We start from the raw sequence: 13,105 nt of genomic DNA, 5'->3' as shown, positions 1-13,105 counted from the left end.
TATTGAAAGGTTCTTAAAGAGCATTTTAAGGTGTTAACATGGTGCTTAAGGAAATGGTGAAAGAGGAAAAAACTTCTTTTTTGAAAGATCCGTTTCCAAACGGTCCGTTAACCAACAAATTTTTGGGGTTAAACCCCATAACCCTCCCCCCCCTAAATACGGCTATGAAATAGACCACCCCTCCCATAAGATTTTTTTCTTGTCTCGACCCAACCTAAACAACTAGCTTTTTGGCACATTGCTCCTGGATCACCCTGTACAAGAACAGAAGAAAATTTCAAAAATTTATACTCGGATCTCGGGTGTCGTAAAATTAATGCTGTAAAATGAAATTTGGCAAACTAATAACGCAGCAGGGATGGTGGATGGTAGAATCATGAAAATTAAAAATCACTTAAAACAAAAAAAAAACGAGATTTTCTATGAAATTAGCATAATATCCACCAACTTTATGTTGAAAAATATAATATACAGTTTGATTCAGGAGGAATGTACCAAAAAAGTAGAGTTTATAATTTGGGTCAAGGCAAGAAAAAATCGAATTTTAGGAAGGGGCCTATCAAGCGTGGCCTCCGTTTAGCGAGTAGGGATAATTTTCTAAAAAATTTACCAAATTTGGAAAAAGAATTATTGAAAATTAACACCTAAAATAACGTGCCATACTTTTTTGTAAGACCTAAAACCTCTTTATGTTTATTCTGTTTAAAAAAAACTGTTTTATGAAGTTTTTTGTCAAAAATAAATTTACGAAGTCAAAGTTTTGAAAAAAAATCTAATTAATTTTTTTTTTCAAAATTTTATGTTATAGACCAGTGCCGATCCGGTTTTCAGAAGGCAAAAGTTGAAAAAATTATTAGCAGCATAAGGGTGGTGAGAAAATTTAGGATAAATGGTATATGACAGGGGAAAAATAAATTGCCCACAAAAAAATTGGGGAAAGGGGGTGGGTGGGGGAAAAAGTGGGGTGGGTGTCAAAAATCATGGTTTTTTACGATTTCTGTCAAAAATAGTCGTCCTATCGAAAAAAGTCAAATGCAAAAGTTGTAGGTATACAAATGTCTACAACTTTTACTCAAACAATTTTTTTCAATAACCTCAAAAATATTTTATTTTTATCTTTTACAAAAATAGTTGGATTTTAACAAAACTTGATAATTAATTACTTTGTTATGTTTTCTATCTATTAAAAATGTTTATTGAGCAAAAAGTTAGTTTTTGGATTTTTGAAGAATTAAATTTGAAAAAATAGCTTATTTTTCAATCAAAAAAGTTACCGAAAAAATTTTTCATTTTTGAAAATTTGGAATGCAATTATTTGGGTTGGGGTCAAAATTCTGCCGGGGTCAAAATTCTTTTGTCAAAATTCTGCTTTTCAAAATTCTGTTTTTCAAAATTCTGCTTTTCATAATTCTGCTTTTCAAAATTCTGCGCGCGCTTTTTAACATTTTCCAAACCCTTTTTTAATTTTTTGCAGAATTCTGTAAAATCATCTTTTTGAAAAATTATCTGCTTATTTGATTACTTACCTACATAATTTGTGATTTTTTAAATGCGAATTAATTTTTGTTTTATAAATGAATAAATTTGAAAATATTAAGAAAAGGTTTTTAATATTAAACATTTCCGAAAATAACTAAAAATTTATTAATTTATCAAATAAAGATGAATATTCAAAAATTTGAATAAGAAAAGGAATATACAACATCGGTTCCAATTAGTATACATATTTTATTTGAAAGAAAGTCAGTATAAGCATTTCAAAAAATATTTGCGACACTGAAATAAAAAAATTTAAGAAAGTACCAATGTTGAATTACATTAATGAGGTGTATTTTTCTTTAGCCAGCGCATATGCTATAAAAAAAAAAAAACAGAATTAGCAGAATTTTTTTGTTCAAATATAATGCTGGCAGAATTTTGAAAAACAGAATTTTAAAAAGCAGAATTTTGAAAAACAGAATAGAAAAAAAGCAGAATTTTGAAAAACAGAATTTTCGCTGAAAAAGCAGAATTTTGAAAAGCAGAATTTTGAAGCCAGAATTTTGACCCGATCCCAATTATTTAGCTTAAAACCGTTTTTTAAAGATTTTGTGGAAAAACTATACTTTTGTTTTAGAAAATATTGAGAAAAATTGAAAAAAACAAAAAATGATTTTTAAGATTGATTTTTCCGTAAATGACAGTAATATTGGCGAGAATCAATTTTCCATAGAAACCAAATTATACTTTTATAATGGTCATTGATCTTTTTAATTTGAATCAAGCACTAGAATAGCTCTAACGTGCAAAGTTTTTGTGATATTGAATTTTGAACGTCCCAAACACTATTTTTCTGATTTTTGGCATGGTAATATGTCAAAAACGTGATGTGATTGAATTTTTCTGACTTCAGAAAGAAATATTGTGAGAAAAATATGCTTTGATTTCTATAAAAAAAAAACTTTTTGACTATTGAAATCGAACAAGGCATTCGATTTTTTCTGCCCTGTTCGAAGTCAAAAAGTTTTTTTTATAGAAATCAAAGAATATTTTTCTTGTGGATTTTTTAGATAGAAAACATAACAAAGTAATTTTTAACCAAGTTTTGTTGAAATCCAACTATTTTTGTAAAAGATAGAAATAAAAAATCAATATTATTTTTGAGGTTATAGAAAAAAATTGTTTGAGTAAAAGTTGTAGACATTTTACTACCTACAACTTTTGCATTTGTTTTTTTTTCGATAGGACGTCTAATTTTGACAGAAATCGTAAAAAACCATGATTTTTGACACCCACCAAACTTTTACGCCCACCCACCCCCTTTTCCACAATTTTTTTGTGGGCAATTTATTTTTCCCCTTTTATATACCATTTATTCTAAATTTTCCCACCAAATGCTGCTAATTTTTCAATTTTCAAAAATTATTGGCACTGGTCTATTAAGTACAAATTCAGCTTTAAAAATTCAATGCTGTTATTTTTTTAATTTTTTTTTAACCCTGTTCTGGCATACGGGTGCGAATTGACAGGACAAACATTTTAAAATCGACGATTTTTCAAAAAAGTGTTCGCAAAACAGTCTCCATATAATGGTGACAGTATATTTTTTAGAAATTGGAAATATTCGAAGTCTTCGGAAAATTCTACATCAATCTAATATGCATATTCCCTATAAAATATACCAACATTAGTACAATTACCTATTTTTTTTTTTCAACTTCAGTTTTGTTGATGGTATTCCACCGCTTAAATAATGGTCGTTTTATAACGGTATTAAGAACCCAACTAAAGTTAAGAACCCAACCCGAGTACTCAATATAAGGTGTTCAATCTGAGTTTTAATAGTTATAAATACAATGAAAAATAATCAAGTTCTGAAATTTTATTTTATTTTTAAACTTTTTCTATTTTAGTTATAGTTCGTTTTTCTTTTTTTTTTTTTAAGTTTTTTTTTATATTCATATAAGTAATTAAAAAGTTATTTTTGTGTTTTTTTTTTTATAAATAACTTATATAGAAAATAACTTTTTACTCAATTTATATCAATAATTTTAAATTTATGCATTTTACTATACAAAGTTCCAGTTTTTTTAAAATTTTTTTTTATCATATGTTTTTTTGTTTAATAATATATTTTTTTAAATGTGCACTTATAAGAATTTTTATTTTTTTTTATTTTTTAAATTTACCAGTAAAAGTATTCGATATTTTTTCTCTTTAGTCTTTACAAGAATTAATTTAAAAATTATTTTATTTTACTATTCTTAAGTTTTTTCCTTACTGTTATTTTTACTCAAAGTTTACCTTTGCTTCATGGAATATAATTATAAAGATTTTAACTTTGCGGAAGGAAAACCTTTTCAACTAAACAAAATTTTGGAAAAAATAATATAGTAATAATAAAAAAAAAAAATATTTAATGCATTTATATTGCTTTGTCTTTGGTGATATAAATATGTAAAAATAAATCAAAATTATATTTCTATGTAAAAAATTGCAAGAAGATAAAAACAAAACTAAAATTAACTTATTGATATGTATTTTGACAATTGTCTCTTTATAAAGATTTTTTTTTTTAATAATTAAAAATATCTCTAAGATTATTTCTGAATTCGGGATGAATATGCAAAAAGATAGTAATTTAATAAATAAAAAAATAAAAAAATCTTAAAATAAATTAATATCTTTCTTTGGTCATACTCATATAAGTCATTATAATATATATATATATATTTATTTATTTGTAATATTTTTTAGATTTTGCTTTTATTTATTTTGTATAGTTTCATTTAAATTAACATCAACTCATGAAAGGATGTCTGAGAATAGAATGAATTTATTGTTTTATTCCATTTTCTTTATTATACATTAACAATCAGTCTTAAAGAAAAAAATTAAATGTTCAAAGAATTTTCTTTTCATTTCACCCATTTCAAATAACACAGTAAAATTTTGTTTCAAGGTAGTATCGGTTAGTATTTTCGGTTGAGTATTTTGTTTTTTATTTTGTTTGTTTTCTTTTTCAAAAACTATTACAAAAAAATAAAAACAAATCTAACAAAAATCCTTTCATGAGTTGAATTTGACTAAAAAGAATTTATTTAAAGAGATACTGTTAATATTAAATAAATCATGATCAATGGTTGAAAAAAAAAAACTATTAAAAGAAGTTAGGGAACAAAATGTTTAAAATTGAAGTTAAAATACGATCTATGCACGTTTCAACAATAAACACTAGTGATCAAACTACATATTTGGAAAGTAACATATTATTTTAAAATTCCCACGCAAAATTAATATAAGCCCTGTTCCATTGGAGGTGGTAGTTTACTACTAGTAGATGTTTTGGTTAATCTAGTACTATCATCTACTCATGCTCTTCTTCCCGAGTAGATACGATTTGTATTGAATTCGTTGAAAGTGCGTTCCATTGAAAATCGCTATTAAACTACTTGTATGTAGTACTTTGAACAGGGCTATAATTAAAGTCGTGCGCTCTTAAGAATTTGTTGTTTTGAATTTGAGTTGAGTTGAATAAACTTTAATAAAATTTCAAAATAAAACTAGTGAGGTCATTTCTCTAATAAAATATCTGATTGCATTTTTAGTTTTCCTTTGTAATTTTTTTTTTTTAGTAAAGTTTTCTTGAATTTATTTTATTTTGTTTTGACCCTGGTATTCACCACCTTCCGCAGTGCGATAATCATTAACTTTCGCTTCACAAAAATGTACTGCAGAGATTAAGGATTATGCGAAAGCGTTAAAATTTTGGTTAAAAAAAGTTTAACATTTATCCTACTGCAGGATTAAAATTTAACCAATGTGAAAATTTTAACTCAAGAAAAACGGCCTAAATGTGATTTCAATATGTTAGTTTTTTTTTTTTTTTAAATTGAAATAATTATTTAAATACGTTTATAATAACAAAACACCTGTTTAATTGTCTTTGAAATTTAGAGCATGTAACATGTCAAAGTTTTGCGGTTTGTTTTTTGATTATAATGCCATGCGCGCGAAATCTTCTTAATTTTTTTTTTAAGTTTTGATAAAGAAAAAGAAAACTGGGCTTAGAAAAAAAGATAACAATTGACATAAATTAAATAAATAAATTGAATAGAAATAATTAAGTAAATAATTAAGACAGAGAAATAAATAAAGGAAAATATTTTAGAGGAAATTTTATTTCCTTTAGTGACGTATATCATAAATTTTTAAGTATAATTATGTTTGGTTAATTTCAATTAAATAATTTAAAGAAAATAAAGCAATATAATAATAAATAATTTCGATACAAGAACAATAAGAACTGATTGTTGGGAACTAAACTAAATCCTTTCGCTCTCTGTGTTTTGTTCTTTTTTAATCTCATTTGTGATTTTGTTGACAGTTACCAAGAAAGAAATTGTTGCTTTCAGTTGTTTTTTTTAACTAACTTGTGCTATAATAATTTTTGCTTTTTGTTGAAAAAAAGAAATATAATTTTAAAATTTTTTTTGTTTTTGTTTTTTTTTTTTTTTGAAATTATTTCCTCAATGGACATAAATTTATGATTTTTTTTACATTTAATCTTGTTCGTTTTCTTAATTTTGTATTAATTTATGTATACATATATCAATAAATATATATATTATATATATATTTTTTTGTTTTAATTTAAATAAGTTTTATTTTAGTTTAAATTTGGGTATTCGAATTTAGCGAATACTAAACTAGAAATATATCAGATGGTTCCGATTTTGTGCAAGCACTGCCTGTTGGGGATGCTGCACTTGCTAATGAATTGGCACGCGTTGCAGCTAGAGGAGAGCGCATATCTTGGTTGAGGGCAGTTGTTTGGTTTTGTCCACTTTCGTAATAATATGACGTATCTGTTAAGGAAAATAAAACATTAATTAATTAACAAAAAAGTAAAAGAAAGTGTACACATGAACAAATTTATATGTTTTTTAATCTCTTTTGTGTTTTCATGCAAGAAAGATGAATTTGAAAATATATAATATGTAAGACGATTTAAAAAAAAATGCAGATCTTCTTCGACTTTTTGTCGTTGCGAATATTTTGAGAGAGATCAGTTTCGATTCCTGAGGGAGACGGACAGAATCCCGAAAACCTAAAATCCCGAAAACCCAAAATCACTAAAACCCAGAATCCCGATAACCCAAAATCCAGAAAGGCCAAAATCCCGAAAATAAAACAGAAAAATTTAAAAACTCTTCAAAATTTTGTTCCATTGAAATTTTAACTTAAACATAAAAATAAACCAATTAAATAGCAATTCAAACATTATTACAAGTTAAATATTAAAACTCATAATTCCATTCATTCCATTCAACGATTTTTCTAACTTAACTCAAAAACACCGATGAAAGCACAGTAAGAATTTGAAATCATGTTAAAAAGAGATATTAACGGAATCATACACTTATATTGTTTTTTACGTGTTATCACCTTAATTTCACACTTAGGATTGTGTTCGAAATCCCAAAAATTATATAAAATAAAAACTTTGCGCAAATTTTTCATTTAATACAATTTTTCGGCATTTCGGATTCTGGGTTTTCTGGATTTTGGGTTTTCTGGATTTTGGGTTTTCGGGATTTTGTGTTTTCGGGATCCTGGATTTTCGGGATTTTGACCCCAATCCGATTCCTGACCTTAAATAATGGTTTAGCCGTTAGCGCAATGGTTTAGCTATAGGTACGTGCTCCTCAAAAGAGCAAAAAGAAGAGATTTTAATTATAAATAAAAAAAAATTCATTTTCATAGTTCAAAATAATAATGGTGATTCGTTGCGTTTTGCGTATAAAATGTGTTTCAAATGTTAAATTCATTTAAATTCTTGGTTTAGCGGCGCTCAACTATCTAACTGAGAGAAATCGCCCTTGAGAGAGATTAATTCAGGGCAGATCTTGAAATTGTATTTTATTGGATGGGATGAGATTTTCATACATACATATGTGGGTTTTAATTCATGATTAAAAAGCTAATAATAACTATATAAATAATGCAACATAAAATATAATATCATTTTCAATTGGTAATCCGATCTCAAAACGCGACAAACATGAGTTTATAAGAATTGATTTATCTTCAACCAAACTTCTTATTTCTGCAGTTATCAATTATTTTTTGTTTTATGGGCCAAAATACTATTTACTGCCTAAAAAAATGTCCCTTTTTTGAATTTCATTTTTCTTAGAGAAAAAGTACAATTTAGTGGAAAAACTATATTGAGTTATAAAATTAACATTATTTACTTTTACAAGTTTGTAACCCAAATTTGGATCGTATTGTTTACAAATCAAGGTAACATTGTGGTTTATCTTGGTAACGCAGTGGTATTTAAAGTTTTACAGCTGATTTTTGGTAGTAAACTATAACGAATATTTAATTGAAATTAATTTTTTTCTGATTTAACTTCATGGAAATCTTAAGTTGTTCCTATAGTTTCAAATAGGAATATCAGAGAGCTTAATTATATGATTTTACAAATAAAACTGAAATTTGCAGTAAAGTAACGCAGTTGTCAGAAAAATCGAGAAGTGGGTTAAATAAAATGTGTTAAAAATAACGTAGTCTTGGTTAAAAACTACTTAGTGTTCGTTGCTAAAATAAACGTAGTCGCCTCGGTTAAGTTAAATTGTTTAAAATTACCATATTAGAAGGTTATTTTAACCGATAAACTTGTTTGTATTGATCAAGACACTCGGTTAAAATTTGAGATTTTATTAAAATTTAACCGAGAAAGTGGGTAATATTAAACAATTTTTAATAACCGAGTCGACTATTGTAATTTTAACCGGGGTTAGTTTGCAGGTGCAGGTGCTATCTTCTCTGTTAATTTTACACGAGTTTTACGTTGTTTTTAACCGATCATTTTTCATAAATATAAAAATATCATTCCAAATATATCGGTGCAAATGTTATTTTATAATAGATTAAAGTATAACCATTCTATGTCAACTAAAATATATGAAAATATATTGATAAAAATGTTCATATTTTTTTACTTTCGTTATAGGTACTATATATCAAGTTATGCATTCGTACAAGAAAAAAAAGTTGAGATAACATTTTTCCATGATATTACGATGTTAGAGAATGCCAAAAAAGTGGGTCCCGAAAGTCCGTCTGTCTGTCTGTCTGCTTGTCAGTCTGTCTGTATAAGGAGCTACAGCCTAAACGGATGGATCGATTGACTTCAAACTTGGTATGTAGCATTTTTTGGAGACTCTCCAGAAGGGTTTTTGGAATTAATTTTTTTGCACCAAAAATAACGGTACTTGTCATATACCGATTTTAGTAAAGTTGAAATTGCTCATTTTGTTTAAGAAATTCAAATGTAATGAACAGTGCCATAGAACCGTTTTTTTTTGTTTTCAATCCGATATTCTCCGAAACGGATTATTCGATTTCAACGAAACTTTTTGTAAAGAAGCACTTATATAACTCAAATATCAGCCAAAAATAAAATTTCGAAAAAAATAATTTTTGGTTTTTAAAAAAAATTTCGAAAACGGAACATTGTATTTTTTGAAATTTTGGTTTTAGATGTTGATTAGTGATTTCTACAAATAGGAATACCAATTTTATTTTAAAACTTTTTTTTCCAAAAAATTATTTATAAGAAATTAGTTTTTTAAAAAACAGCTCTAACGATTTTGAAACTTTTTTTTTCTAAAAATGCATCTTAATATATCAATCAAAACTGCATACTTGTTTTGGAGGGCAATTTGATTTTAGATTTTGTTTTATTTAAAAAAAAAAACGAGTTTTATGTTTTTTTTTCACCTATATACAATACATAGTACCTACATTTCCCAAATTTCTATATAAAAAGTCTTAAAAATTTAAGCAACTTGAACTCTAAGAGCAAGTTCGTGCGACCAGTCGTGCATTTTATTTTCAAAATTCACTGTCCAAAGGGACAACTTTTTAGGCACTAAATAGTATTTTGGCCCTTATATTTTTTTTATCACGGAAATACTTTTTTTACGTTTATAGAAAGATTTTTTTAAAAATAAACGCCTTTATCTTGAGTGATTCTGATTTCGATTCTCGTTTCAAATCCAGAAGAATTAATGTCATGTGAGGACAATAAAACACTTAAAAGCGCCCAGAATCCTTCTGGACGACCAATTGAAAACGCCATAAAAAATAAAAAAAAAACAGCAAGTATTAATGTGAAATACTCACTGTTTACTTACTGAGGAGTCCGCCAGTTGTGCTATACCCGTATGACCCGTAAGCGCTGCCATACTGCGGATATGCAGGACTGTACGCGTAGTCTGTAGTTGGAACAACAGATCCACAACCTGCAAAAAAGAGTGATATTTTTTTTTATTTAAAAGTTTTTTGCGCAATCTGCAAAGCATTATTGAGGATTGGTATGGGGTTTGATTAAAAAATTTTGCATTATTCATTTAATTTGCGAAATTGTAAACAATATAGATAGAGGATTTTGTTTACTGTTATTGGTTCCAATCCTCAATAAATTACGATACAGAAATATAAATTTATTATTATGTATAATTGTGCCACCTTCACCAACTTAACTAATTGTGATTCCTATTCAACAGTAAAATAAAAAAAATTAAAATAAATTAATAACAAAAAAAAAAAAAAAAACAACGAACAAAAAACAAACTAAAACTTGCCTGTTGAATAATGACTAAAACTTGGCAACATCGAAGAATAACCGCCACTGCTATGACTGCTGGGTTGCAATAATATCAATGATGAATTATCTTGTTGATGTTCGTGATGGTGATGGCTCGGTGAGACATTCGAAGTTCCCCTTTCATTAGTATTTACACTTAAATTGTTGTTTGAATTCATTGTTTGTGATGTCACAACACCAACACCATCATCATTTGCGTTATTTGCACTCGATGATGATGATGTTTCACCACCACTTCCGCTACCCGCGCCGCCATTTTGATCTGATTGTTGGTTGTTATTTGTAGAACTATTACGATTCGATGATGAATTGGTGCCACCATTTTGCTGTTGATGCATATCCGGTACTACAGTGTCTGAAGTTATAATTGTTATTGGCAACCCTGGCGATGAAACCGTTTCGGCATGGGGTGAGACGACATTGCCGAGATTTGTTATTGTCGCATAATGGCCGTTTTCAACAACTATATTTTTTTTGTGTGTGAATTTAACGAAATTTTCTCATTACTTTATTATTTATTTTCTTTGTATTCTATTTTGTTTTTAAATTTGGAAATTGATTAAAGTTTTTAGAGCACAAATAATGGTTTTATGCACTTACCCTACCTGACACAAAAAAAAAACAACATTTTTTTGACTCCAAGTATCGTTACACTTCTCGTTTAGATTGCGTCCATAGAACGTGAAAATCATATCGATAAAAAAGAGTTTATGGATAGGTTTTCGAGATATGTATTACTTTTTAAAGTTTTGGCCAATCTGAACAGAAGAACCAGCACTAATATGCTGAATAATTAAAGTGAACGATTGGTATGCACGAACTTGAAAATTTAGACAAAACATTTTGCTTACACTGAGGGGAAAAACCCAACGTTGATTTAATGTTGAAAAAAAAACTTACATGAAACATTTTTAAATTAAAATTGAAACAACGTAAAAAATTTTTTAATTTTTTCGGACTTCAGCTTTTGTCGCATTTTGTCACCCTTATTTCCAACAGTCAGATAGCACGCTGGTAAAGCAATCGCCTAGAGACCCAAGAGTTGTAGGTTCGATCGCCAGCGGCTGCCAAATTGACAAAATGGATTTGTTTTTTGGTTCAAAGCAAACTTAAATAAAAAAAACATGTGTTCATATCGTTTTTGTAATTCATTCTTCAAGCGCTATAATATTCATGTAACTTATGAGCAAGGCTCTAATGAAAAATGAAATTAAAAAAAAAATAATTATATGCATTAGACAAAAAAAAAAATATTTATTGCAATTGAAAAAAATTGCATTAAAAAAAATTAAGGGTCCAGGGGAAGAACAGCACTAGTCCATTCCAACTCATTTCGAGAAAAACTTAGTACTTAAAGCACACAATTTATTTATTTTTTCAGCAAGGCTTAAATTTATTTTATTAAAGTGGGGATGCCATCAGATAGTGCTCAGTAAATACTACAAGACCTCATCATTGGTTTATTTTTGACCAAAAGTGGACATATGCCGTTTTTGCCCTGGACCCGTCACATGTTATTGCAACTCAAAAAAATTTGCATTGAAAATAAAATTTTTATTGCAAATAAAAACATTTTTCACTAAACAAAAAAAAAGTATTGCAAATAAAAATTTTATGCATTGAAAAAAAAAAAAATCCGTTCGAAATGTGTGCATTTACCATTTTTTATTTGTCGAATTTCTTACAATTTGGCCATTTGACCATACATCAGCTATGTAAACTTAAACATTGAACCATAATGCATGGCAAAATAGTCAAAATTGTAAGAAACTCGAAGAATGTTCAAAAAATAAATATCTACAGCACACATTTGCACTGAATTATTTTTATTTGCAATAAAAATTTTATTTTCGATGGAAATATTTCGCAGTGGCAGTAACATTTTTTTTCCAATACAAATTTTTTCAGTTGCAATAAATATCTTATTTTGAATGCAATTATTTTAACAACTTGCTGACTCAAAAAAAAAACTCCTAAAACTTAACTTATGAGCTCTCATAAGTTATGAGCTCTTGAAAAATATCAGCCTTAATTGTATTTCTTGTCTACCGAATTGACTATTATAATAATACATTATTATAATAATAACACTGGTCGGCAACAAAAATTGAACTTGAACCAAACCATACTTTTCTAAAGGACTTTTGTGTGCTGATTCCGAATCTGAAGTCAAAATTTCACTGACACGTCAAGTTTTCGAAATATTTAAATATAAACAGGTCAAAAGCGCGTTTTTGTGGTACTTTTGGCTTTGAATTTCATCACCGTTAATTTTTTTTTCCGCAAAACTACATTATGCAATATTCAAAAGCCATATTTTATCATCTTAAAAACGTTTATTTTTATTTTCAAAATAATTTTTTTCTAAAAGATATTTGGTATAGTAAGGTATGATATCTCAAAATCTTGGTGGTTAAGGTAACTTATGGTTTTTGAAGCAGATTTGAAGTAAATTTTAGTTTTCGACTCCTGATTCGCTTGAAAAAATGGCAAAATATTACGGAAAAATAATATTTTTAGATCAAATTTCAAAAAACATTTCATTTAAAATTAGTTTTTGGGACTTTATAGCTAAAATTGTGATGAGCAGAGCTCAAAAACTAGACGTGATGGAAAAAATCTGTAAACTGTTTTGAATTCAGCACACTCAAGTTAATTAAAATTACCTCTCAGAGTTCTTGCTCCAGACTTTTTTTGTTTTTTTGCCGACCAGTGTAATTTTAACTAGGTATATGCCTGTAAGACCTAAGGTCTTTCAAATGCATATTGCACGGCACTAGTTAGAAGGAATAGAAAGATAGAAAAGAATTTGTTTTTTGGTACAGTGAATTGAGAATAAGCAATAAGATGATTATTATCTCATATAATCCCACAGGAGGCTTCCAAACTGCGGGATAAAGAAAGAATGCTGCCTGAGGTAGGGCTCGAACCCACACCTCTAAGTTA

At 27.7% G+C, this 13,105-nt stretch overlaps 1 protein-coding gene across 6 annotated transcripts in view; it reads right to left on the bottom strand.

The window, feature by feature from the left end:
- Nucleotides 1-6,126: 6,126 nt before the first annotated feature.
- LOC129920720 (putative uncharacterized protein DDB_G0286901) overlaps nt 6,127-13,105 on the bottom strand; it is an 89,876-nt gene continuing 82,897 nt past the window's right edge. For 5 of the 6 annotated variants that reach the window (XM_056002267.1, XM_056002266.1, XM_056002268.1 and 2 more), the window contains 3 exons: nt 10,137-10,622; nt 9,687-9,794; nt 6,127-6,347 (listed from right to left, as the gene is read on the bottom strand). In XM_056002267.1, coding sequence (XP_055858242.1) covers nt 6,184-6,347; nt 9,687-9,794; nt 10,137-10,622 — 758 coding nt within the window. In that variant the 3' untranslated portion in view covers nt 6,127-6,183. Of the gene's footprint in view, nt 6,348-9,675; nt 9,795-10,136; nt 10,623-13,105 lie in introns of all 6 variants that reach the window. The other variant, XM_056002270.1, reaches the window with a different exon arrangement.

Source organism: Episyrphus balteatus, chromosome X (assembly GCF_945859705.1).
Source record: "Episyrphus balteatus chromosome X, idEpiBalt1.1, whole genome shotgun sequence".
In the NCBI taxonomy this organism is placed as follows: Eukaryota; Metazoa; Arthropoda; class Insecta; order Diptera; family Syrphidae; genus Episyrphus; species Episyrphus balteatus.
This window is presented reverse-complemented; position numbering and strand designations above follow the sequence as displayed.